Source organism: Terrapene carolina, unplaced genomic scaffold (genome assembly GCF_002925995.2).
Source record: "Terrapene carolina triunguis isolate 2854851 unplaced genomic scaffold, T_m_triunguis-2.0 Scaffold193, whole genome shotgun sequence".
NCBI classification, from domain to species: Eukaryota; Metazoa; Chordata; order Testudines; family Emydidae; genus Terrapene; species Terrapene triunguis.
In genome coordinates, this window is record NW_020664544.1 from 557,414 (window position 1) to 583,770 (window position 26,357).

General features: G+C 44.2%; 1 protein-coding gene across 2 annotated transcripts in view; it reads left to right on the forward strand.

Moving 5' to 3' along the window:
• BRCA1 (BRCA1 DNA repair associated) overlaps window positions 1-12,842 on the forward strand; it is a 52,219-nt gene extending 39,377 nt beyond the window's left edge. For both annotated transcript variants that reach the window (XM_029912243.1, XM_024224339.3), the window contains 5 exons: window positions 3,066-3,149; window positions 6,896-6,950; window positions 9,797-9,870; window positions 10,438-10,498; window positions 11,607-12,842. In XM_029912243.1, the coding sequence (XP_029768103.1) occupies window positions 3,066-3,149; window positions 6,896-6,950; window positions 9,797-9,870; window positions 10,438-10,498; window positions 11,607-11,713 (381 nt within the window). In that variant the 3' untranslated portion in view covers window positions 11,714-12,842. The remainder of the gene's footprint in view (window positions 1-3,065; window positions 3,150-6,895; window positions 6,951-9,796; window positions 9,871-10,437; window positions 10,499-11,606) is intronic.
• The last annotated feature ends 13,515 nt before the right edge of the window (window positions 12,843-26,357 follow it).

Genomic DNA, 26,357 nt, shown 5'->3' on the forward strand with positions numbered 1-26,357 from the left:
GTTGTGTGAAGAGGTACTTCACAAACTTTGGTCCAGTGCAAAATTTCATAGTTCTGATGAGTAGAAATGGATGTCTTGCTTCTGCTCCACCCTCCGCTTCTCTGGTCAAAAACCCTAGGCTAGCATCTAAAGCCAAGGGAGAAGAAAAAACTGTACTAATCCCATAAACTCTCTGGGAGACTTCATCATTCTCCAGCTGGGTCCTACTTTACCCTTTATGGAGGCTCCTTAAACTCTGGTCTCTCCAGCCAATGATATGGGGCATCTACTGGATGCCCTTCGGTCTCAATTAATCTTCTGTTTCAAGCAATGTGAGAGGGGTTTTCAGGACAGATTCAGTCTCCCTCATTATGGAAACAACTACATAAATCTGAAGTTGGGTGAAAATATGAGTTGTGTGTTTTTTGTTTTGTTTTTAATTCTCTGCCAGTTCTGCATAGAAATCTATGAAGGAGCTTTCTTAAAGTAGTGAATAATAGACAATTGATTGGGAGACAGATGAAGGCCTAAGATTATCAAATAAAGCATTGTATTTACTATTAATCTAAATGGCAAGTGAATGCTTTGAAATAAAATAGACGTTGAAAATTAAATAAATTAAGTTCTAGAGGTTATGTACTGATAGAGGCAAATCTCATTCAGTAGAAATTAACTATCAACTGACTGCTGCTCTTCTGAGTCAGTTCAATGTGTTGAATAGAATTTGATAGTTTTTTTTAAAGAAACATTTGTGATTAAGCTGCAGGATTCATAGATTCAAAGCCCAGAAGGGACCGCTGCGATCACTTAGCCTGACCTCCTGTGTAACACAGGCCATAGAACTTTCCCACATTGATTCCTAGACCGCATCTTTTAGAAGAATATCCAATCTTGATTTAAAAATTGCCAGTGATGGAGAATCTACCATGACCCTTGGTAGATTTTTCCAGTCGTTGATTACTTACCTGTTATAAATGTACACCTTACTTCAGCTTCCAGCCATTGAATCATGTTATATCTTTCTCTGCTAGATTGAAGAGCCCATTATTAAATATTTGTTTCCCATGTAGATACTTATAGACTGTAATCAAGTTGTCCCTTAACCTTTTCTTTGTTAAGCTAAATAGATTGAGTTCTTTGAGTCTATCGCTATACAGGCATGTTTTCTAATCCTTTAATCATTCTCATGGCTCTTCTCTGAACCCTCTCCAATTTATTAACATCCTTCTTGAATTGTTGGCATCAGAACTTGACACAATGTTCCAGCAGTGGTCATACCAGTTCCAAATATAGAGGTAAAATAACCCCTCTACTCCTATACAAGATTCCCCTGTGATCATGGGATGCATAAACATTAGCTCTTTTGGCCACAGCATCACACTGGGAGCTCAAGTTTAACTGATTATCCACCACAACCCCCACATCTTTTTCAGAGTCACTGTTTCCCAGGGTAGTCTCCTATCCTGTCAGTGTGGCCTACATTCTTTGTTCCTACATGTATACATTGATATTTAGCCATATTAAAACACACATTATTTGCTTGCACAGTTTACCCAGTGATCCAGATCACTCTGAATCAGTGACCTGTCCTCTTTGTTATTTACCACACTCCCAATTTTTGTGTCCTCTGCAAACTTCATTAGTGATGATTTTGTGTTTTCTTCCAGGTCTTTGATAAAAATGTTAAATAGCGTAGGGCCACGATCAGATCCCTGCAAGACTCCACTGGAAATGCACCTGCTCAGTGATGATTCCCATTTACAGTTAAATTTTGAGACCTATCAGTTAGCCAGTTTTTAATCCATTTAATTGTGCCCTGTTAATTTTATTTCATTCTAGCATTTTAATCATAATGCTGTGTGGTACCAAGTCAAACACATTATAGAAATCTAAGTATATTACATCAACACTATTACCTTTATCAACCAGATTTATAATCTCATAAAAAAAAAAAAAGATATCAGGTTAGTTTGACTGGTTCTAGTTTCCGTAAACTCAAGGTGATTTGCATTAATTACATTACTCTGTTTTCATTCTTTATTAATTGAGTCCCATACAACTGCTCTTTTATCTTGCCTGGGATTAATGTCAGGCTGACCTGCCTATAATGACCTAGGTCATCTCGTTTAGCCTTTTTAAAAATTGGTACATTAGCTGTCTTCCAGTTTTCTGGAACTTGCCCAGTGTTCCAAGACTTATTGAAAATCAACATTAATGTTCCAGCAAGCTCCTCAGTCAGCTCTTTTAAAATTCTTGGATGCAAGTAATCTGGACCTGCTGACTTAAAAATATTTAACAGTAGTTTCTGTTTGATATCTTTGGAGGATGTTAGTGGAATGGAAAGAGTGTTATCACCATATGGTGAGACTATATCATCTGTTTTTCCTCCAAATACGGAACAGAAATATTTACTGAACACTTCTTCTTTTTCTGCATTATCAATGATGATTCTACTATTTCCATCTAGAAATGGTCCAATACCATTGGTAGCATTCTTTTTGTTCCTAATATATTTTAAAAATTCTTTCTAATTGTCCTTAACTCTGCTGGCCGTAAATTTCTCCTTGTGTCCCTTTGCTTCCCTTTTCAATTTTTCTACAGTTTCTAACTTCTGATGTGTAGGCAATTGGAGCATTTCCTCTCTACCAATGTTAGGAGCCTGGGTAGCAAACAAGAGGAATTGGAATTGCTCTTTTTTTTTTTTTTTTTTTTAGCATAAATTCAATCTAATTGGTATTACTGAAACCTTGGTGGGACGAGTCTCACAATTGGAATGTTAAAATCAATGCCTATAACCTATTTAGGAAGGACCAAATGAGGGAAAGGGGGAGGGGGAATGGCAATCTATGTCAAAAATAGCATTACTGGTTACCGAGTCACTGATAACTCGGAAGAAATTTATCTTGAATGCTTGAATGTCCTAACTGATAATGGACAATGCCTTTTTAGTCAGGCTTCTGCGTGTGTTTGTTGTAAGGTTTCCAGTTTCTGAAATCTGAGAGCCGTTTCCGGCCTTGGCCCAATGGGCTCACCATGCCGGCTCACTTTTCTGTCTCTGACTTCTGATTCTTTACATTATCTTTCAGTACGACTTTGAAGTGAGAGGAGACGTGATCAATGGGAGAAACCACCAAGGCCCTAAGAAAGCTAGACGATCCCAGGCTGGAAAGGTACAGGCACATCAGCATAAGAAACCATTCATAGATTCAGAAGAATCCCATTCTGTATAAACTGTTGTTTATGATGCCAGCTGAATAGCTGAAATATTTTTAAATTGTCTTTTATCCTCCCATGAAATCAAATGTACAGAATTGTACATAAACGGTGTAGTTGGCTCTGTCTCTGCAGTGCTGCTCCTAGAGCTTGCCAGTCATGCAACAGAAATATTCAAATGTTTTTGCATACTATGAGTGAATTACATCTTTTATAATACAGGTGTGGGCTGGCTCAAAGGAAGTGCTCTGCTAAAGAGACAGCTCCCTGGGAAGCTATTTGCAATCCCTCTGCCTGATTAAGAATCAGTGTTGATAGGATCTCCCTTCAGAACCTATCATCCTTTTACAGAAAGTAGAATGAGTGTGATACAAGACATGTTTTTGCAGGCAGGGTGAATCTTAACTAAAAATATGGGTAGGTGATCCTCCGGGCTCTGGGAAATGGAGGCCTGGGGGAAGGAAAAGGTATAACCAATTTACGCTAATTCTCATCTAGAAGAAACAGGCAATGTTTCCATTGATCACCTGCTGTTTAACCTCTGAAACTTTCTCTCTGTACATGAAACTCTGTTCCCATGATTTAAGCGTAGGGTTTTTTTTTAAGATGGTTATTTATATTCCGTGTGTAGGGACCTTTTGACTAAACTGCTACAGAAAACAGTTTGCAGAGTGATGGAATTGTAAAATACTAAATGTCATGCTGTCTTGCCACTGCAGTAGGAAAGAAATGGGTTTGTACAAAACCAAATCTCAAAATGATAAATGTTGTTTATTCTTGGGTTTAGGGCTGTGTTCAAATTGCACTTCAGCTGTTACAAAAAGTGCAGCAAATTTGAAATTTTCTCTCTCATTTATCGAATCTAGGTGTTCATTATCTTCAAGGTCCTGTGCAAATAGTCTGTGACCTTAAAATGTTTCAGGCATAATTGGTTGCTGTTTCACACCACATTGTTTATGCCATCAGATGAGACCCCAATCATCTAAGTTTGGGGAAAGCCCAGCTCTTATCCTGGAACCACATGGGTTTTTCCTCAAGCTCCTTCCCATTAACATTTGCCATTGTGGTACCAACCCCTCCAGTTGGCTGGGGAAATGTGCCATGTTCTCATAGAATGGCATTAATAATGCTCTGTGTGACTGCCATTAGAAGGATGGCAGAGCCATCAGCTGGAAACAGTCTGTTGTCTCCACTGGGCTGGAGAATGAGAAGCCAGAGGTTCTCTCTTGAATTGAATCCTACTGCACAGGAGAGAGAGAGAGGCAATTCATCCCTGATCTTCCCCCCCCTTAGTTATACATGCACGTGCAATGCACTTATTTGGAGACATTTCTCACCTTGCTCTCTGGTTAGCGTGTTTGGTAATATTCATTAAGAAACTGTAAATACAAGAATAACCTTTACCAAAATACAAGACTTCATACGGTGTTCCTCTCCTTTTTGTAACACAATTGCCAAACTCGAGTGTTAAACCTAAAGAAACTCCAGCTTTATCCATTTTTATAGCATATGGGTTGCTTTGTGGAGCAGCAGTGTCTTGTATAGTTCTCTGGGCTGGCACTTCTGGGAAGCAGCAGTAGAAGGAGAAAAATAAAAATAAATGAAAAGCAAGATGTAATATGCATGTACTGTCGAAAGAGTGTGCTCTTCAGTCTTTGCCAGCAATATAATTGATTTTTTTCTTTTCACTCCTATAGGAGCTAAAATAATATTTTTCAATTCTGTGGTAGCTTTCATCCCAAATTTTCAAAGTCCCATATTTTACCAATATTAGTGAACAAAGCCCTGTAACACCCTGTGAGTGTAGATAATGATTAGCTCCTCCTCAGCTACATCTGCAATGCTGTAGGATACTGCATCCATTGAAAATGCATAGGAAATTTAGATAGTGTAATTACTCACTTTGGAAATTAGGCAGGCTAGCCCTACTCTCATGAAGGGTGCTATTTTAATATGATCAGAAGGGGTTTTATACCTCCTTCAGAAGATGGCATCTCTGGAAGCTCAGTGCCCCTAACATCATGTTGGTGTTTTATTTCAGTGCTGACTTGGAAATAAGTGTGCCACATTCTTTGTTAACATCACTTCTGTAGCACCTAGGTTGGGTAGTTGGAAGTGTAATGATTTGGTGCATTCCTGCCTGCCTTGTGATATCTGCTGGGCTCACAACACAAGAAGGTCTGGCTACAGCTGTGCTTGTTGATTTATGATCAGTATTCTGTGATGTGTTTTCTCTGTGTGGTGCCCGTAAAATGTCAGGATCAGTGTGATGTTCACACTACGCTACTTCTAAATCTTGTGCACATTCTTGGGTGTGCTTGCTCTGACTTTCTGAGGACAACAGCACTGCAAGAGCTGGGCGTGGTCTGGCAACTCTTCTCGCTCCCGATTTAGAATGGTCATTGGAACTTCAAAAATCTTTAAGCAGTTATCATAAGTGTTGCAGATTTTAATTGAATGATTAAGCAAGAGGCTTATGGAACAAGCATTAATTGCAAAATAGCTCTCTCCTTGACATAATAAACCCTTTCCATAGAAAAGAAGAAACTTTATACCTTGCCTATGGGCCACTGAAGTGAGGGTGGCTGACCCAACGCTTCGTGAATGGGAATTTATGTTTCTGAAACAATTGTTGAAATAATTCTAGCAGATCCCAAAAAATTCATTGTAGGCATGATCAATTTCTACTGTCCATAAGCAATGCAACATAGAATGTCAGTTTTAAATTAACCAGCTAGCAGTGAGGAAATCCACTGATGTTCAAGCTGCAAGCATAACAAATCAGATTTTATATATATATATATATATATATATATATATATATATATATAAAAATAAATATGGCCTCAGCTGGAGTATTGTGTCCAGTTCTGGGCACCGCATGTCAAGAAAGATGTGGAGAAATTGGAAAGGGTCCAGAGAAGAGCAACAAGAATGATTAAAGGTCTTGAGAACATGACCTATGAAGGAAGGCTGAAGGAATTGGGTTTGTTTAGTTTGGAAAAGAGAAGACTGAGAGGGGACATGATAGCAGTTTTCAGGTATCTAAAAGGGTGTCATAAGGAGGAGGGAGAAAACTTGTTCATCTTAGCCTCTAAGGATAGAACAAGAAGCAATGGGCTTAAACTGCAGCAAGGGAGGTCTAGATTGGACATTAGGAAAAAGTTCCTAACTGTCCGGGTGGTTAAACACTGGAATAAATTGCCTAGGGAGGTTGTGGAATCTCCATCTCTGGAGATATTTAAGAGTAGGTTAGATAGACATTTATCAGGGATGGTCTAGACAGTATTTGGTCCTGCCATGCGGGCAGGGGACTGAACTCGATGACCTCTCGAGGTCCCTTCCAGTCCTAGAATCTATGAATCTATTAGCATAAGTCATATACCAAAGTCACAGGAACTAACATTTCCCAGAGTATACCTGTATACTGTTGTGCAGGGGTCTCCAGTGCTTTCATTCTTCAGACAACTTCATAAGAGAGAGATTCCTCTTCCAGTCCCAACCGTCCCCTGCTTGGTTGTCAAAACATTTAATTTGTGGACTACCAGGAAGAGTTTACTGCACCACAGCTGCTTCACAGAGCATAGCTTGAGAATCCCAACCATAGAGGGACCTCATACATCACTCTAATACAAACATTTCATTGAATGTCTGTTCTGCCCTGGAACCACTACCCTCTGTTCACATGTGCCTTGTTTTTCAGCTCTTCAAAGACTTTGAGATCTGTTGCTATGGACCTTTCACCGATATGCGCACAGGTGAGGGGTTCTGGATTAAGGGAATTTACTATCATTTCTAGAATCCACAGAAAATATCTGCAGTGGCCATTGCAAATTCTCCAGAATTGTTGCCGTTGCTGGCCCTTTCATGGAGACCCACCTTTTAGGGCTATTTAATCTGCAATTTACAGTATCGCACAATGAAACCTGCACTAGGGGTTTTTTCCAGTTTTATCTCCTTGACTTTAAAAAACAGTTTGGATGCAATTCTTCGTTTTGGGGGAAAGCTCATCATACCATGATAGGCAGTCTGTCCTCTGCTGATCTCAGGAGAATTCCATCTCTGTGTTGGGGACCTGCGGGTGGCACAAAATAGAATAAGATTTGGCTTTACAGAACACTTCTCATCTCGGAAGTCTGTCCCCAAAGCACTTGCAGGTGACTAGAGACCCTAACAAATACTGTGATGGCCGCCAAGCACGCCTTACAGCACAGAAATGCATACCATGATGTTACTAATGTAATGGTGTTTTTAATGTAAGGTGATGAGCCCTATAGAAATGCCTATAGGTCAATAGAATAAAAAGGAAAGAACTAGAGCCTTGAAAATATTGCATGATTTAGGATTATGGAAAGTAAGATCTCCAAGTTCTCTAATGCCCACCTATTCCAATTAACTCTTACCACAAGCAACAAATTAAAGCACTCGAGACCAGTAATAACTAGAGTGCAATTGCAGTGATGGGGTTAGAGCAGAAATATTTTATTTAAAAAATTTTAAAAGGAGTCTTGACAAATCTGGCATTTAGATTTCTTTTCCTGAATGTGGCAAGTCTCAGTCCTCTAAACTGTCAGAAATATCAAAGGGCTGTCACCCTCAAAAGGAGCTGTACTTTACGCTGCATGTAGATCCACTGAAATAAACATTACTTGTGAGGTCAGGTACTACCCAACCTGAGGTGAGGATGGAAAAGTCAGGCCTGTGTGAACAGCCCAATCAGAGAGATGGAATCTTGTCTCTCCTGGCCTCATCTGCCCAAGTGTCTGTAGAAGACTGTTCAATTCTTCTTATTACTCAGTAGGCAATTCTTAAAAGAATCTACTTAATCATGAAATTAGGCATTTCTGGCTCTGCTCCCTGATTGTCCAAAGATTTTTGTATAATGTCTCTAGGGTTGCCAGGTGTCCAGTTTTCGACAGAAACACCCAGTTGAAAAGGGACCCTGGCGACTCCAGTCAGCACCGCTGACCAGGCTGTTAAAAGTCCAGTTGGTACGGGGCTGGCAGGCTCCCTACCCGGCTCTGCTTGGCTCCCGGGAAGCAGCTGGCATGTCCCTCCAGCTCTAGGCATAGGGACGGTCACGGGGCCTCCGTGTGCTACTCCCGCCCCGAGCACCGGCTCTGCAGCTCCCGTTGGCCAGGAACTGCAGCCAATGGGAGCTGCAGGGACAGTGCCTGTGGGTGGGGGTAGCACATGGAGCCCCCAGGCCCCCCCTATGCCTAGGAGCTGGAGGGACATGCTGGCCGCTTCCTGGGAGCAGCCTGAGGTAAGTGCTGCCTGGAGCCTGCACCCCTCACGCCCTCCCACACCCCTGTTCCATCCCTAAGCCCCTCTCTCCCCCCCCCCCGCACTCCATACCCCTTGGCCCCAGCCCGGATCCCCCTCCTGCACCCCAACCCCCTGCCCCAGCCTGGTGAAAATGAGCGAGTGAGCAACGGAAGGAGGGGTGATGGAGTGAGCCGGGGGTGGGGCCTCAGAGAAGGGGCGGGGCAAGGATGTTGAGTTTTCTGCAATTAGAATGTTGGCAACCCTAAATGCATTCCCATCAGTGTCTGCCTTGGCCACGTAAAATATTTTTAGAAGTAATCCTTCCATTCAATGTTTGACATTTTTTTCACATTTAAAAAAATAAAAAAAAGGCACGCAGATGTGTAAGCACCACTCTCTCTGGAAAAAGTTTATGTACTCACTGTTGAACATTTGAAGTTATTTGAGTGCTTTTCTACCCTCACACACAACTCCTACCCATTATCTTCTTAACAATTGAGACAGCCACAATGTAACTTTATCTCTTCCTAATCTTACAAAAGAGCAGTTGTGAAAAGTAAAACACATATTAAAGCCTGCAATTATGCACCCAGGATAAGTAGATGAAAACGATTGCAGCTTTCTCATTAGTTTAAAGCTGCAGGTATGTGGCGTCTCTTATGAAGACAATTAAGCAGCAAAACTTGTAGCTTAACTTTTCAGTAGTAAAAGCACATATCTTCCCATCTTTGCTCTTCATTCTCTTCCCTGCAACAAGCTCTGATTTGTCCAGTATCACATTTATTTTTGACTGGATGAATTATCCCCACATCTCTTGACATTTACAGTAATTACCACAGCATGTGCAGTGCTCACTCCTAGTGCTGTGATGAGCAATTACAGGCTCCTCTGCTTAGGAGATTTTGTTATGTTTTTTCATCAAGAGTTCAGCAAATTAATGGGAATTAAACACTCTGGCTAGTTTGTGTTGATGAGAAATTATCACAGATCTGTAACTTTTGATTCCAATTGTAATTTCATGCTTTGCCTCTTTAAGTTAAGATGAACTGACTGGCAGCATTTTTTCCAGGGGTGTCTGTTGTCTGCCTGGGACCCTGAGGCTCCCATGGTGGTTCTCCCTGCTGAAGAACCTAGGATAGGACTATGGCCTGCCCAGACTAGTAAGAGCAGGGCTCCTTGTTCTCTGCTTATGCCACAAATAAAGGGGATAAAATTATTTCACTTGTAACAACCATACTAGCAAGGTGTGGAGAACCAGGGCTGGATCTCTGACATGCTGGTCCCCAGGGCAGCGCAGTCATAATTGTAATGTGATACTTTTGTGTGACTTAATCAGGTGATCTAGAATGGATGGCGGAGCTTTGTGGCGCCTCAGTGGTGAAGCAGCCTCATCTGTTCACCCACAAAGCTGTAAGTATTCAGTGATGATGGTGTAAGGTAAACTGTCCTATTGATTTTCCCCCCGCCCCCCGAAATACTTAGTGATTTTTGGTGCTTGTAAAAGACTGATGTATCCAGATATAGATAGAGGTAAGTGCTGTTCACACTTCTGTGGGGGAACCAGAGGTTGATCTATAGCAGCCCTTCTGTTCCAAGCTTGGCCTCCCCTGAGCACAGTGCCAATAGTGCCAAGATGCATGTTGGTCTTGCTGTGTTGAGGTTCACAGAACACTGTGTACAGGCCACTTAACTCATCTCATTGGGGCTCACCTCTGGCTTCGGCTTTCGGGAGCAAAGTGGCTCTGGTGCATTAACTTACAGTCACCAAGTCTCCCTGAACAGAAACTCGTGTAGAATATTCTTACAAAACTTAATACACTTTTTATTTTTCCTCTTCTTGACTCCTTCACTGGAGCTATGCAGTGAAGCAAAGAAATACCCAGTTATTGCTATCTGCAGACGGACGGGAAGGGTTGATTTTATGTAATACAAATAACGGTCGCTATTTTTATCTTGTTTCTTATCTTGAAATCCTAGAACTCTACTGCTGTAATAGTTGTACAGCCTGATGCTTGGCTCGAAAACGCAGGGTACAGAGGTAAGATTATATGGAGCTATGGATTGCTTTGTGGTGCACATCGTGAGTGCCTTATGATTCCACTGGTTTGCGTAATAAAATAGTAGTAGGGTTCTATAAAGGAAGCAGAATAAAGTCCTGTTATGTTTGGTATTGGGAGCACATCCTACATTTCAAAACAGACACAGTTGGTCATTCAAACTTTTCCCTTACCTATCTTGAGAGTAAACAAAGTCCTGAGAGGTGGTTTGCCAGGCAGTCTCCTAGCCTGATGTGTAGTAGGAAGGTTGTGATGAAATGTGAATGTAAATATGCACTAAAATAAACTGCCAGTCCATGTATCCTGCATGTCTCCAGAGTCGGGTTTAGCTGAAATCTATCCCTGGCAGCAGGGCTACTTTCTAAAATTTACAGAGTTTAGGAGAGGCTTTGCGTTGTAGAGACCAGTGAGATCTAGTAGAAAACCTCAGCTGAGACAAAACACCCAGCAATAAGTGGCCAACAATCTTCCTTTCCCAACCATTCAAGCACCAGTACCCCAACCCCAAAATAAAATATAAAAACCTCACTTGTCTCTGGCCATCCATCCCACTTATTTAAAAAAGACACAGCCCCCTTGGCATTCAGCCTTCTGGGCAGTGGTTGGGACAAGAGGATCTCTTTCTTTCTTTCTTTCCTCACCTCACCTAAACTGAAAAATGGATGTAACCTGGGAGCATTTTAATGCCACAAACACCCTTTTGTGCCATCCTCCCCTATGAGTGTGTCCTCACATGTCTAGAAACATGACCCACACACTGAATGTGCATGGAGAAACTTGAGAGTCTGTGATTTGGAAATCCTTTAGCGATGCTTATCAAAGACTGCTCAGCTCTCTTACCTTTATTAGTCTCTCTTGTATGGCAGTTTAAAGAGTTCCTGTGTAGATACTGGCAGTTTGTCAAGTGGCCATGAAACAGCTGCATTTTATGCAATGTCGGGACGTGTAGAGTAGTAGCCACCATGTAACTGATTTGAAATGATATTTTGAACACTGTTAATGAAAATAATGCTGAAATAGAATAGCTCACAATCTGAATCTCACCCTGACCTGCAGATATTATTTTATCATTCATATTTTGTTTTGCAGCAATCCAACAGAAGTGTACTGCCGTGGTGACCCGAGAGTGGGTTTTAGACAGCGTTGCATGCTATGAGTGCCAGGAGTTTGATACCTACCTTGTCTCCCAGTCGTGATGGTGCTGCTGCTCTTCTGTTCCCATTGCTCAGAAATCCTTATCAGTGCAGGCACTTAAGGACCAGGTATTTTTAGAATATCTTGTACACCATGTGTCATTAATAAGCAATGTTGTTTCAAGACAAATTATCCAAAGTTTTACTTAAATCAGCACAAAAAATATTTAATTCTGCCTTTGCACCATAAAAGTTGCTTAACTGCTACTGTTTAAAGACTGTAAAACTTCTTGCTCAAAGTAGCCCTATGTAAAGTGAGTCAAACACATCTGTCACCTATCAGGGATTTAAAGCCCGACCTCCAAAGAGAAACACTGATGCATTATTTACCACCCCAGCCAGGTCCTGACTATTTACTCCAGGATGTTTTGGAAACATAACTATTTACAAGAGTTATATGGAGCTTGGGGCTTGAATTAACTCAGCAGTGCAAGTGCCATTTATCTCTCTGATTTTTGCTTGCGCAAATTCCCGCTATATAGCGCTGAATAGAATAGCACTGAACACTGAAATATAATCGTTTTGGGATCAGTGGTACATCAACTCCTTTTATCCTGGACCATGGAAAAAGCTGTTTTGAAAATAGTACCAACAGCTCTTTTGTTGTTAGTTGGCACTTGACACATAATTTCTCTATCCTAAAAACTTATCTACAAGAAAGAGCCTAAAAAAAGAAGCCAACTTAACCCACAGTCACTAACAAGTTAAAGTAAATCAGTCCTTAATATCTGTTAGTGATTGCTTTGTGATCATTTTAGTTCTATATGAGAGTATTTGTAGCATCCTGATGTAATAGTGAACAAGATGCATTGTCACATCCCTGCTACCTATAATAAGCCCTAAAAAACTCTTTGATCCTAATACTTCATGCCTGCAAAATGAGAGGTCACAAGGAGAAAGAACATATTGCTTTTGCCTGTTGCCAAGGAATCCACCTTCATAAATAATATTGTACTGTCAGAGCAGAAAGAGAAACTGTTTTCATAAAGTTATATTTTTAAAAAATGGTTTATAGTACAGTTCAAAGAATTGTTTGATACAATGACTTGCAGTAGGCTGGTCTAGAATATTTGTATAAAGTATATTTGTAAATGTTAGAATATTCAAAGCAAATAAATGTGGCTGGCAAGTATTTTCCGTAGTTGTGCAGCTCCCTGGGTGTGAATCAGCCATTCAGCCTTGGCCCTGAGACCCATATGGAAATATTTCTAAAGTCTAATCTCCTGGCAATGGGGGGAGGTGGAGGAGGAGACCAGCTGGAGGAGATTTTATAATTATAAATTGGAATTTCAGAGCTGGAGACACAATTGTATGTAGGTTCCATCAGAATGAGAAGCAGATGTGTTATCAAGTGTCAAACACAGGCAGATGTAGCCTAGCTAGGGCTTACTACGAGTAGGATGAGTGCTGGGAGCATTTGCCTCAATCTGCTTATATTGCTGTTTTTCCTTTTTTTGGTTCCTTTTTCAAGCTTGTGTGACAGTATTTCATAACTGTCACGGCTGCTCAGCACAGCCTCACCTTCAGGCTGACATTCCTCTTATCTCTGGAGTCCACATTGGCTTTTTTATCTACCTTTCAAAAGATTATAGCTATCGGGGTAAATGTTGCCTGCTAGATGAGAGGGAAAGGCCAAGCCCCTCTCGCAGCTGCCACTGTGAAATTGTTCCTCTGATCTGGACACGAGAGTTGTCCTTTCCAGGAGGTAATGTAATAGTTCCTGCTAGATTATTGTCAATAGGCACAATACGTGTGACGCTGTCGTCCTCCCTCCGTGAAAAGCTGCTGTACAGGTGACAAGGTCTCTGGAAGCTGTTTCTAAGCAGTACCATGTGCAAATTTTGCATAGTAATCTGCATCTGAGTGAAAAGTTCAATTATTTTGAGAACCCAGTTGAGGATTACTTACTTTTTTTTACGTTACCATAGGGATTAATTGAAGCTACAACTTGCCCCTCCGCCCTAAAGTGTATTTTCTGGTTTTGGATGCGTTAGAACTTTATGTTCACCAGATCATTTTCTCTTTCCTCCTCATTCTGTTTGCCCTTTTAAAAAAAAAATTACCAGGTTTAGGTCAGCCCAAAGGCAGTGCCTTAAACTGGAGACTAGGTGCAAGTTCCCTCACTCTCATGCTTCAAGTCAGGAAGGGCTGGCAGTCCTGCAAGGGCAGCCTCTGGAAAGAGGGAGAGTCACATCACATAGTGGTGACCCTCCACCTCATGGGCAAAGTTTGTGGATGTCATAGGGAGCTCCCAGGGTGAGGGTGTGAGCCTAGAGCTCAGAGAAGGACTTGTAGAGCCTGCAGGGGGAAATTAACTAGCTTCACCCAATTTAAAATCTGGTTAAATTATATGGCTTCAATAAATTACAGTTGGCACCTCATTCCCCATCATAAGGGACTCTTCGTTAGCATAGATTCAGATTTCGCATTGTATTGGCATGTTTCTTGCAGCTTTCTAGTATCTCTGTCCTGAGACTTTTCTCTGTTCCCTGTGAAAAGGCTGCATTCCGGCACATCGCTGATGCGTAACGACTGAAACCAAGCCCCTAGGACATGGCAGATTATGCAGCTAAACTATGGGCATCTGCTCTAGTCTGAGAGTACTCTGCAGCTAAAAGCTCAGCTGCCAGCTTCATCAGGACAATCGGAGGGGAAACTCCTTTGTGATATTCTGTGGTAACTTTGTGCAGGAGGTGAATCCAAAAAGATCTTCGACATATCTAAGGCACTACAGCTCCTTAGGATTAGACACGGAACAAAATTATGGATGAGCATGAAGCTCCAGAGAGGCTTTTCTCTCTCCATGCGCCTGGATTGCCGGGGTTGTGCTTTGCCAATGATTTATACTGATAAATGTGTTATTGCTGGGGAAAGCATTATCAAAAAGGTGTGACTTACATTTCCGTCTGAACACAATAGGGCTGAGGCTCAATCAGATCTCTAGCTCAGCATTTCTCAAACTGAGGTCCATGACTCTTCCCCCTCCCTCCCAGTGCCTCCTGCACGCCGTGGAACAGCTGTTCAGCGGCGTGTAGGAGGCGCGGGGAGGGAGGGGGAGGAGCGAGGAGGTCAGGGGTGGGGTGGGAAGAGGTGGGGTGGGTTCTTGGGGGAAGGGGTGGAGTGGGGGCGGGGCCTGGGGCTGAACAGGGGGCTTGGGGGTCCATGAAAATTTTTAAATCAAAATGGGGGTCCTGGGGTTGCTAAGGTTTGAGAACTGCTGCTCTAGCTAACTAATTCCACTAAATAACAGTTGGCAATTGCTAGCTTGCATGGCGTTGAAATTATTCAAAACTAACAAGCTTCCCTAGGATTTGAGCACTAGATATGAATTTAACGGGTTCTCAGGCATGGAGAGGGCTGGTAACATCAGTATGAAGTCTGAGTAAACAATATTGTGATGACAGAACTAACACTTAAGTTCAAGTGTATACCGTGATGGAGAAATTGGAAGATTCTTGAGAAATATCTGCATTCATGTCAGAAATTTGGATGTCTCGCACTACACCAGCAGAAAGGTTGAGCCAAGTAAAATCCTTGGAAAAACAGCCATGTCTGTAACTACCGCTGCTAAAAGCAGAGGCTGAAGTGAAGGGATACTCATCAAGAGCTTAAATAGTTTATAGCCACTGTAATAGGGTATATGCCTGGTAAAGGTCTGAAAATATAATTACATAAATTCCAGAGGAAGCCCCTAAAAGGAGTAGATGAAAATAGCACCTACCATTTGAGAGTGTGTCCTTAGTTCAAAATCTCCCGTATCAGTCTGCATTGCAGGAAGTGTGAGAAAATGAATGCTGTTTCATCGGGGGGGTGATGAGAGCAGCTATACAACCTTCTGTCAGGGTAACTCTCCCCCACCCCTACCTCTGTGGCCCACTGCAGGAGTGCCCAGCCAGGCTTCAGGTCTCCAGCCGTTGCCTGTCTCTGGGCACTCCCTTCTGACCAGGCGGTTTTAAGGCTGCACAGCTCCCTGCCTTACCCTGTGATATCCCCAGCAAGCCAGACTGTCTAAAGGGCAGTGCCTGCATTTTTCTCTCTCACAGGTCTATGAGCAGTGTTTTGCCAGCAGTTACAAGTGATCACGCAGCTCTTTCTAGTAAGCACCTTTGATCTTAAGGTAACAGTATTATAGAGAAAGGTAATAAACAGATTTCAACACCCATGAAATATAGCACAAGTCATATATCAGTCTGCTGGGGCCCTTCTGCAAGAGTGGAGGGCCCCCCTTGGACAGACAGTGCTGTCCATTTGATGGATCAGAAAGAAGGCCCAGAGTGCATTTAAACGCAGCCTTTTTATGCCAAAAGCCCTTTCACTGTTGGTCTCTGCAAAATGCAGTTTGAACCAGTATACACCAGCATCCCTGAAGGGTTGGGGGGGTTAAGTGACACCTCTCTGAAGGAGTTTACAACCTAAGTGATTCACCTTAATCTCCCTCACTGTTTTGGTTCCTGGGAACCTTCCCTGCTGGATTTGCAGAGAGCCCCAGGCCCACAATGATGCATATCTATACAGTATGGTCCCCAAAGATAGCGCATGGGATTGCAATATCTGTCACATACCCTGCACCCATGTCATCCCCAGAATGAGCTAATCATGTCTACAGCTATTACAGAAAGGCCACACACAACAGCCCATAGCATGCATGGGCTCTGCATAAAGTTACATAAAACGCAAAACTCAGGCAAAGGGCTGAAGAGAAAGGACTTGAGCAGTGATTCTTTGTGCAGAGGTTTCCTGTTTGTTTTGGGTGAAAGTTGGATTTTCCTAGATTGCTGAGGGATTAGAACAGTTATGGCTGATGTTGCCACTGCACTTTCTTCCTGTAAATATGCATGACAGTATGTGTGTATGGGTTTGTTTGGATGGGAATACATTTTGGTGGATTCTTCTTTATTTTTGTTTGTGGTTGGAATGTTTCCTTGATGATCTGCTCCCGATTGTTACAACATACAGTGGGAAATAAGGAGAGAGAATGCAGGGACAGCCTGTCAATCACTGTTAAAATAACAAGAAAAAGGGGGAGATTCAACTAATAGAATTGACACTGGCTCTTTAGTTTGCCAATGAGTTGGAGCCTTTCATCTCCACTGGTTCCAGTCCTGCTCTGGTGAGTGGGCCTCAGAAGTCCCTACTATTGACCCCTGGGAAGTGAATTGGGTGGGGTCTCAGTCCAATTCCTAGTAGTGCAGGTGTGAGAGTCACAAACACAATCCTAATTAGATTGTTCCCTTTGTTGTGAGCATCGTGGCAGAGGCCTGCGATTGATTGAGCTATGGAGACTGAATGCCCCTCTCGCACCTGGAAAGGTATCATTGAGATTGCTCTCCAAATAAGGTAGCAGTAGAGCTGCATCTCCCTTCCTCCTCCTATGTCTCACTTTTACACCTATTGCAATGATGGTGGTGGAGTCTAATAGTAACTACAGCTGCTAAGAGCAAATTTCTACTGGCATGAGCCCCAGCTGTTTGCATTCATGTCAGAAATGATCATCACCGCCTCTGCCTTGGAGTCTTGACAAAAGTTGATCCAAAAACAGACTGTAGCTTCCTCCAGAGAGGAAGAGGCGACATTTGCTTTCCTGGAGGCTGATTGGAATTCTGAAGGCAGCAAAATGGGCATAGTCACCATCACCCCTTCTCTGCATAGGCCCCCTTTCCTTCAGTGTCACGGGTATGTGCTGGGTTAATGTAGGTGACTTGAGAGAAGATGCCCTACTCTACCTTGTAGCGCTAAGAATCAAAGGGCCAGGCTGAAATAACTTGCCCACGTGGAATAGTAAGTTAAAGCATCCCAATCTGGCCCTAGGTGAGCAGGGCCATGTTTAACCATCTTTTCTCTCTCCCGTCTCTGCATCTGTTATAGACTCTTCTCCTTTGATGCACTTTGGTTTTATGTTTTCTCGGAGGAACCACATTACGCTTCTAACTTCCATGTTATTTGCTGTTGTTGTTCCCTCTCTCCTCCCTATGTCTGTATAACAGTTTTTATCTTGGACTTTAATTTTCTCCAGTAACTTCTGTTCTGTACAGCTCCTGCCCCCTTGCTACAATCTCCCAGCAGCCACACTGCCTCATCAATCTGAAACCTGTTCTCTTTCGAATTTCTCCTCTGAGGTTATTACCTCCTTCAAGGAATCCGGCCTCTGTCACTGCTTGGCTGCCTCTAGCAATCAGGAACGTTTTACAAGATTGTAACGGCTATCACAACCTGAAAGGGGCCTAAAATGTCACGTCAGCTTTTGAATAAGTTCCAGCTCAGCTAAGCAAACTCTGCTTTGATTTTCCTGGTTTAATTTTTGGCCCCATAACTTTAGATAAACAAAACAGTGAGGAAAACTTAAGCAAGATGTAAAGAAGGCTGACTTGAAACCATGCTCTCTTGCCCCATCTCCTGTTTGCTATTTTCTGTGTGTCTAGCCTCAGTCCTCTTGCAGTTTGGGAACATGAGTGTCATCTGATCAAGTCCAAGTTCAGTCCCTCTCCAGAAATCTAACCTGACTTCCCTGGAGTGTGAATGTGGGATCCTCGCTGAAATAACGGTTTGTCTTAGACGTACAAATATTGCATTAATGAGGGCCAGATAGAGGTCTGGATAGACAGTCTCTTTAGGCGCTGGTGAATAAGCGGGTGAAAGGATTCTGTTTTCCTATAGCATGTGTGTGCACATGCAACTAATACTAGACCAATGGACTGCATGTAAAATAGAAAACAGGAAACTGGAGCAAGAGGCTAGAGCAACAATGAGTATTGTCATGGCATCTCTGCTGGGTTAAACTGGCTGATCCTGCGTGTCCATAGCTACTGTGAGCTCATGTGCCTGTCACTCAGAGGCCTGCTATAATAGAGACCTACAGGGATCAAATTCAACCATATGGGACTTAAAAACAAAAAGTGTGTCAAGCAAAATATCTGATTCATGGCTGAGCATTACAGCAGAAAGCTACATGGTTTTGTGATGTTAGAAGCCTGTATTGGGAAGTGCTTGACCATCTTGCTTATCAATGCACTGATAAGCAAGATGGTCAAGCACTTCCCAATACATAGGGAAAAGTGACTCTAGTTTCAAGCTCTCTCTCTCTCCTAGAAACAAGTCTTGGACTGAATTAACATTAAGGCAAGGGATTTTACATGCCACATGGTAAGCTCTGGAACGCATCTCATGAGCGAGCAGTAAAATCCCTTGCCTTAATGTTAATTCAGTCCAAGACTTCGCCACCCAGGTTTGAAAATATTGGCTTTGGTCTCCCGAAAGTGTCTTTCTCCCTGTGTAACTAAACATGGCTCTCCAAAGCTAAAGACTGAGGTTGAAAGCGCTGCCTTTGTGGAGGGAAGGTTTAACAACACAAAGCAGCATTGTAGGGACTCCAATTGTCTACTGAAGATTTTGCATTGCTTAGTTTCAAATGGAGGAGTCAAGCGCTGCTACAGTTGACATTCTTGTGGGAAATGCTCTACACTCAGCAGGCTTAATACCAGGCACACAGAATCTAATTGGAGTTTGCTTTGTACCTTGTGATTTAGGAATGGTAAATGAAGGCAATGGTAGCCTGTAGGAAAGATACGACAAAGCTGACAGCACCTTCTCTGAGGCAGCATGCAGGCCTTGGACAAATTGCTCTGTCCAGTTTATTATCTTGCAGCACTTCTGGATACAATCATGTGCATCTGTATTAAATATCAGTGTTCCCCTCTCACCAGGAAGGCCGGAGAGTTTCAGTCTCCAGCATGTGTGTGCACTTAATGCCGAGGCAGCTTTACCTCTTGGTGGGGCCTTGGAAGAATCACTTCTCCTTGTCTTCAGAATTCACAGTGTAATCCACCGACTATGTCTTGGTCTGAGTCAGTCTGAGAGACCCCTCAAACGAAGGCAGTCTGTATGTAGCTTTATCACTGGCTTGCTGGAAAAGGCTCACTCCAGCAGACAGGTTTTCCCGTGTTTCGTGATTTCTGTTGGTCTGCCATTGTGTGACTTCAGCAGCCCCGGGACCCTCTGAAAAGGTGGGGCTGGGTGACATGCAAGTATTCTGGGAGTCTGGCTAATGGTGGGTTTAAAGTTGGTGTCAGCAGGCAGCAGCCCCCTGAACCATCCATATTTTAAAAGTGGGAATGATAGATTGTCCTACAAGACCTTACGGCCATTTGTTACTTGGAGAATCTCCCTTTTTTATCTTTTTTTTAAACACAAAAGCCCTGGATGCAGGTTCCCTGGGCCAGATTCAGTAGTGATGTAAACAGAGGTGCACGCTACAAGCTAAGGGAGCATGGCGGAGAAAGAAATTTTAAGTGGACATGAGATAAAGTAGAGGAGGCCCTCCTTTCACTTACACTTCCCAGTTACCTTCCCTACATCACCTCTTCCTCAGCGTATCAGGCGCACTCACTCTGCACACCAAATCAGTGCAAGTTATGCTGCTCGCACTAGCCACCTACGCCCTAAGGGGGGGACAGGACCTGCTCCTATTTACACCAGGTCTGGCCCTGGAAGCTCTGTGGCTTTGTAAGAGTAGCTGGTTCTGAATGACGGGCGGTGGCAAAGAGCCCAGACCACGTCAGGTGGTTGTCATTTGGCCCAGCAGTTGCCATGGCAACCTGACAGCATTTTGCTTTTACCCGGTGGCATAGATGTAGGTGGGGATTGCGGAGGAAAAAGCAAGACGACTGGACTGCTACTCTTCCAGGGAGCAGGAGAGGGAACTCACTAGTAGGAGTGGCAGGGCAGGGGAGGAGGGACAGCCAGATGACATTTCCCAAATGAGTTGGCAGACAGAGTATTAGACTTTTAGCAGCTAGTCGGACTCCATGTACAGGATTGCTTAACACTAATATAATCTACCGCGGGCTTTTCAGCTCAAGCCAAAATATCACAGTGAGCAAGACGTATAACACAGTAAAAAGTGGCTGTAGATTTAAACTCCATTGCCAATTTCACTAGCGTGGTATAACTCTGAGTAGGCCAAGTGGCAGGCTGTATATGGTGGTTCGTTCCCACATGTGTTTCAGAGTTGGGAGGCATTTCCACTCTTGTTTCAGCAGGAGGGCTGTTCTGAGGGTTCCAGCCTGTTTCATCTACTGCTCCATATCAATGCACTGGCACTTTCAAGTGTTCTGGAAACTCCACAGAGCTTCTGCACAACAGCCACGCTGCTCAATGGAGCTGGTCAGTTTCCCTCAGCCCAACTTTGCCTTGGTGCAGGAAATGTGAAGTCAATTATTGTCCACACACCATCAGCCTCCTCCCCAGTGTGCAGCCAGGACAGAGGGAAGATTCAGGAGGCTTTGTCACAAACGCAGGCCTCTTCCTGTGCCACTTTACGGGCTGTGCCTTAGACATCTTTAGAACTTGCTGATTGGATTTTGAGGGTGGAGCTAGTGTATTAACGGGAATCAGGGTGTTCCTAAGGGGCAAGGCCTACAGTACGTGACCTGGAAGTGACTGCTCCATCTCTCACCTGTATACTTAGTTATCTCTTTCCTTCACTGGGGGATGGTGCTGCTGAGATCCTGGCATGTGGGAGTTACAATCTAGGCCTGTTTCCAGTTGGGCTCCTTTACAAAGGCATTGCTAAGGACTGAATGGGACCAGGGAACCTGGTTCCAGTTTGGTCCAAGGAGGTAGTGACCGAAATCCATGTTACCGTCTGTGGAATGATTTGGTAGCCCCAGCTGCCTCCCCCAGTGACTAGTGAACACTTTGTTAGCTTGTGTCACAGCACGTATCCTGGGTATCACAAAAATCAGCAGCATCACAATTGCCACTAGCTTGGCTGCCTTGTCAGTTTCTGCACAGGAGGCAATGGCTAGATGGACGTGGAGCCTGACTTACCTTCTTACCCCTTCAAAGTGGTACCCCAGCCAAAGGCTGAGAGGCAATGATGGGTCAGCGTGAGGAAGCTTGTGTAGGGGACTGTTGTCCCCGTACTAACACTCAGTGGGGGTGTTTTGGTTGCTAGCTCCTAGTACCAAAGGAAGGGGAAGGGTCGATGGGAAATCGGGACCCTGAGACTGACAGTCCCCAGGAACAATGGGGAAAGGCCAGTGCTCCAGGTCAGCCTGATTGACAAGGCGGGCAGGCTAATCATGGAGTCAGGAGGCCAGGGGGGGTCCCGTCCTCCTCCTCCGTGTGAGCTGGAATTGCCTGGGTCAGACAGAGTGGGGCCGAGCTAAGGAGAGAGCAGGGGCCTGAGCTGAGCTGAGGAGCAGAGCCCTGCCAGCCAGAGGGACCAGAAAAGCAGGTCAGTGCTGGGAGCAGAGTCAGAGAAGCAGCCTACAGAGCAGACCTGTGCTGGGAGCAGAGCTGCAGCAACCAGAGCCAGAGGGGCCAGAGAAGCAGCCCAGGGAGCTGGAGGCAGAGCAGTGGAGCTGGAGCTGGGTGTGGTGAGCAGCTGGGGAGAGTGAGGGGGGACCCTGGGCAGCAGGCCGAGCGCAGGGAGACGCCCCCAGCCAAGAGGCCTTGCAGGCCAGACTTGGGGGGGATTGTAACCCCGATGGGGTGGGGGCAGCACTGGGAAGAAGGGTCCTGCCACCTAGAGCCTGAGGGCGTGGCCACCGCCAGAGCACGTGTCTGACCCGCAACATCCCTGCAGCACAGCCAAGGCCTGAGAAGGAGCCTGGGACTTGTGAGGAACAGACTGAACTTCCCTTACGTTCCAGAGATGCTGGTTGTGATGTCCCCGTGCCACAGAGTAGGGTGATGGGTTTTCCTTTAACCTTTCCCATTTTTTCCTTATTTTTTTTAATTGATTGCTGTTTAATAAATTGTATTTGCTTTGAACTGTATGTAATGATCAGTGGGTCAGGGAAGCATCCAGTGCAGAGAGATCATCCCAGAGTGGGGACACCCTAGCCCCTGCCCTAAGTGACCACGACAAGGTTGGGGGTTGAGCCCCCCAGGAATCCTGGGCCCAGCCTTGTCGGGGGTACAAGGACTCTGCCACACAGGAGAGCGGAAGGGGAGCCCTCGAGGTCAGGCAGGCCTCTGGGTAAAGGAAGTGGGAGCGAGGACTCAGATCCTTTCACTAGCCCACTTCACCGGGGTAGTGCATAAGCCAGGAAAGTCCCCCACAACAGTGGGACTGTTCCCCTGCTTACACTTGCTTTGCCACGGCCAGTGCAGCAGGGCTGGTTCTCTGGGCGGTGTCAGCGCAAGCACTGCTTCCTAGAAACAACTGAACTGCTCGAGTGAAGTCTGCCTGGGATCCTGCCTCCCCGGCTGCTCTGCTGCCAAATCACTCATGTGCCCATAAGTCTATATGGGGATTGGCTCACATGTTAATACACGGAAGGAGGAAATTCACATTCTGCCATAGTGTAGCCTAGCTTACAGCCTCTTCTGTGTGTCCTAGCCCTTTCCCAGGCATAGCAGCAGGTGCAAATAATGTGACGTGGTTTATGCGTGCTTCACCTCCCTTGTGCCTGGACCGAGCCGTGCCATGTGATTGTTTGTAGCATCTGTGCCCAACAAAGCAAACTAACACCAGCCTTAACTCTCAGGTTCCTGTGCACGCGGCAGTGTGCGTCACACAGCTAACAGTGTTAACATTTAGAGAACCAAGGAGGGTGAAGTAATATCTTTTATTAGACCAGCTTCTGTTGGTGAGAGACACTAGCTTGTCTCTCTCATATCCTGGGACCCACAAGGCTACACTAACCCTGCATATAACAAGAGTGTTAAGTTTTTATTAGTTCACAGCAAAGTTTGCTATAAAAGAGAGAGAGTGAACATGTCCCCTTTAAGAGTCCAAGGAGCAGATGCTGTCCCCCAGGGGCCACTGGAACAGCCCAAAGAAGTCTGGCAGGAAATTAGATTGAACATGAAAATGTGTGCATGAATGGCATCTTCAGCTCATTTGCTTACTGGGGTAGGGTGGGAGAGAGAGGGGGAAGCTGTTACAAGTGTTTCAATGTTTTAGATAGTCCTTGAATCTCGGCTACGCCCACCTTTTAAAATAAAAACAAAAGGAGTAATGAACAACGGGCTATGACAACACAGCATTCTGAGAACAGAAGGAATATTGCTTTTAAAAAATTAAACTGGAATTTGATTGTTTTATTAATATTTAAATTACAATGAATCCACCAAGACTGTCTTACATGCCAATATAGAAATATGCAAATACAACTTAAAAAAGCAATTACAGGCTTCCCTTAAGGTAACAAGAGCAAATAAAACAAATGGTTTTGTAAGTCACTTTTATTGACTTTAATGATGTGAAATACACATCTGCGATGATTAGTCAATGCTTCAGTTTGGGGAAGGGCTGGGCTGATTCAGATGCAGAATGGATAGTCAGCTTCGCAACAGGGTGTGATTAGCAGTGTGCGAAGGAGTACTCTGAGCCTCACCATCTGGAGGCATGCAAGCTGGGAAAACGGAGCTGCCGTGGCTTAGTGACGCTGAAAGCCTGAAAAGAGGGGATAAAAGTCCCACTGCAGCTGCCGGCAAGTCAGTGCTTGGTTCTGCAAACTTGATGGTAGAGCTGGACGGGAAGAGAGGGTTGGGCCTTGTTGTAGTATCAGGGGTTTGTTTCATGTGCTCCCAGCCACGCTGCTCATTGCAAATGGGAAAGAATGGAGCCCAAAGACCAGTGGCCCAGGCCAAGTCCATAACATTCTGCAGCAGCCCTTCACCATGTATCCAGCAAATGGAAAGAACTTCAAGCCGAGAGAGAATCTGGTCTCGCTGGTTGAATGTAATATGGGAAAGTCATGCTAGATATTTGCACGCTGGATGAAACAATTCTCTCGAATTGAGTGATCACCATGTTAGTAGCAAACTCCTGCCGTTCTGCCTCTGAGATCTTTCCCACTCCCTAGGACTATGCATTTTGGCACACATGCATCTCTTGTAACTAGAGTGGCAGAGATGGTGGAATAAACTGAGCACAGGCAAACCAGGTGCAGCAAAGCTCTTCATGAGACATCTTGGCTGGAAAGAGGAGAGCCTGGGACAAGCCCACATTTTGTGAGTGAGAGAGAGATGGATGCCCTAGTCTCATCACTTGTAGGAGCTCTTGTCCATACCTGATAAACAAAGCTTGCATAGTCCAGACTAGGGCAAAAAGTTCCAATTTCCATGTCAAAATCACTTGCTGAGAGGAAGCACAGTCAAGTGGACTGGGGCGGGGGGAGAGGGAACAGATGCTAGGAATCCCTGAACTCTAATTCTGTATTGGCCACTGTGTGACCCCCATTGATAAAATTGAATAGGAGGATCCACTTAGCAGGGATGTTGTGAGGATGAATCAGTTTGTGTAACACTTTTTGGAAATAAAGAGCAAATGTTTGTGTAATTGGTGCAACAAAATCTAAAATGTCTTGATTGACCATTATCAGAGGGGTAGCCGTGTTAGTCTGTATCCACAAAAACAATGAGGAGTCCAGTGGCATCTTAAAGACTAACCGATTTATTTGGGCATAAACTTTCTTCAGATGAAGAAGTGGGTTTTTTACCCACGAAAGCTTATGCCCAAATAAATCGGTTAGTTTTTAAGATGCCACCAGACTCCTCATTCTCCTGCCCGCGGAGAACATCTGCCTGGGTCCTGACAACGGCCAGAATTCAGCCTCATATTTTCTTTTGTTTTTCAAGAAAATGTCACTGCTTGGTTGCATAATTGGATTTTTTACATTTACTTGCACGTCAGTTGCCAATTTGCCATTCCACATGGCATCCAACTGCAAATGTGCAAAACCACAGCTGATAAGGGTGCAGAATTACTGGCTAATTCATTGCATCGCTCACTGGATCTGAAGTAAATTCTCTGTTATCATGGAAAATGCTGCAATGCACACTAAGGCTGTCACAAAGGTGGGGGAATGGCGTGAGATTGGGTATCCATGCAGATTAGCACAGCTAGTTGTTTGTTTCAAGTTTCATTTTGCAGTATTTTTTCACTCTAGTAGTTTTATGACTTCAGGTTATTAAATGGGTTGTAAATTAGAACTGTAGAATCTGGGTGACACTTGGTCTCTAGTAAATGGGATGAGTCAATTCCTCTTGTCAGGACGGTGATACCAGTTTTTATTTGTCCCAGGGAGACAAGGATTTCAGGCCTCATCTTTCTGTCATGCTGTGTAATTATTTGAATGGCTGATTGCTGCTGCAGTGGCTGGATGGGCACTGACGGGGAGGGAACTAGACAGACAAGGTAGGGGAGGTAACATCTTTTATTGGACCAACTTCGGTTGGTGAGAGAGATGAGCTTTTGAGTTACCCGGAGCCCTTCCTCAGGTCTGTGGGAGGAAGTGGCAGAGGTAGGTGCCAGAAGGGCAGGATCTGGGCAGACCCAGCAGTACCCAAATGTTCGCAGTTTCTCTTTGGTTTATCCTCTCTGTCCCTGGAGTCTGCACCCTTTGGCCATTTCAAAGGACAGGAGAGGGGAAGTTAGCAGTGAATTTGCATAACATATTTGCTAGGAGCAGAATGGAAACGTAATTGAGACCGTGATCCTGTGTCCCAGCTGTTGGGTGTCTGTGACTTTCAGGCTTGAGAGGAGGTGTGGTCTCGTGGTCCTGGTGCTAGCCGAGGACTCGAGAAACCGGGTTCAATTCCCCACCCTGCCTGAGACTCCCTGTGTGACCTTAGGTCAGTTACTCAGCTGGTGTGTGCCTCTGTTCCCATCTGTACAATGGAGATAACAGCCCTG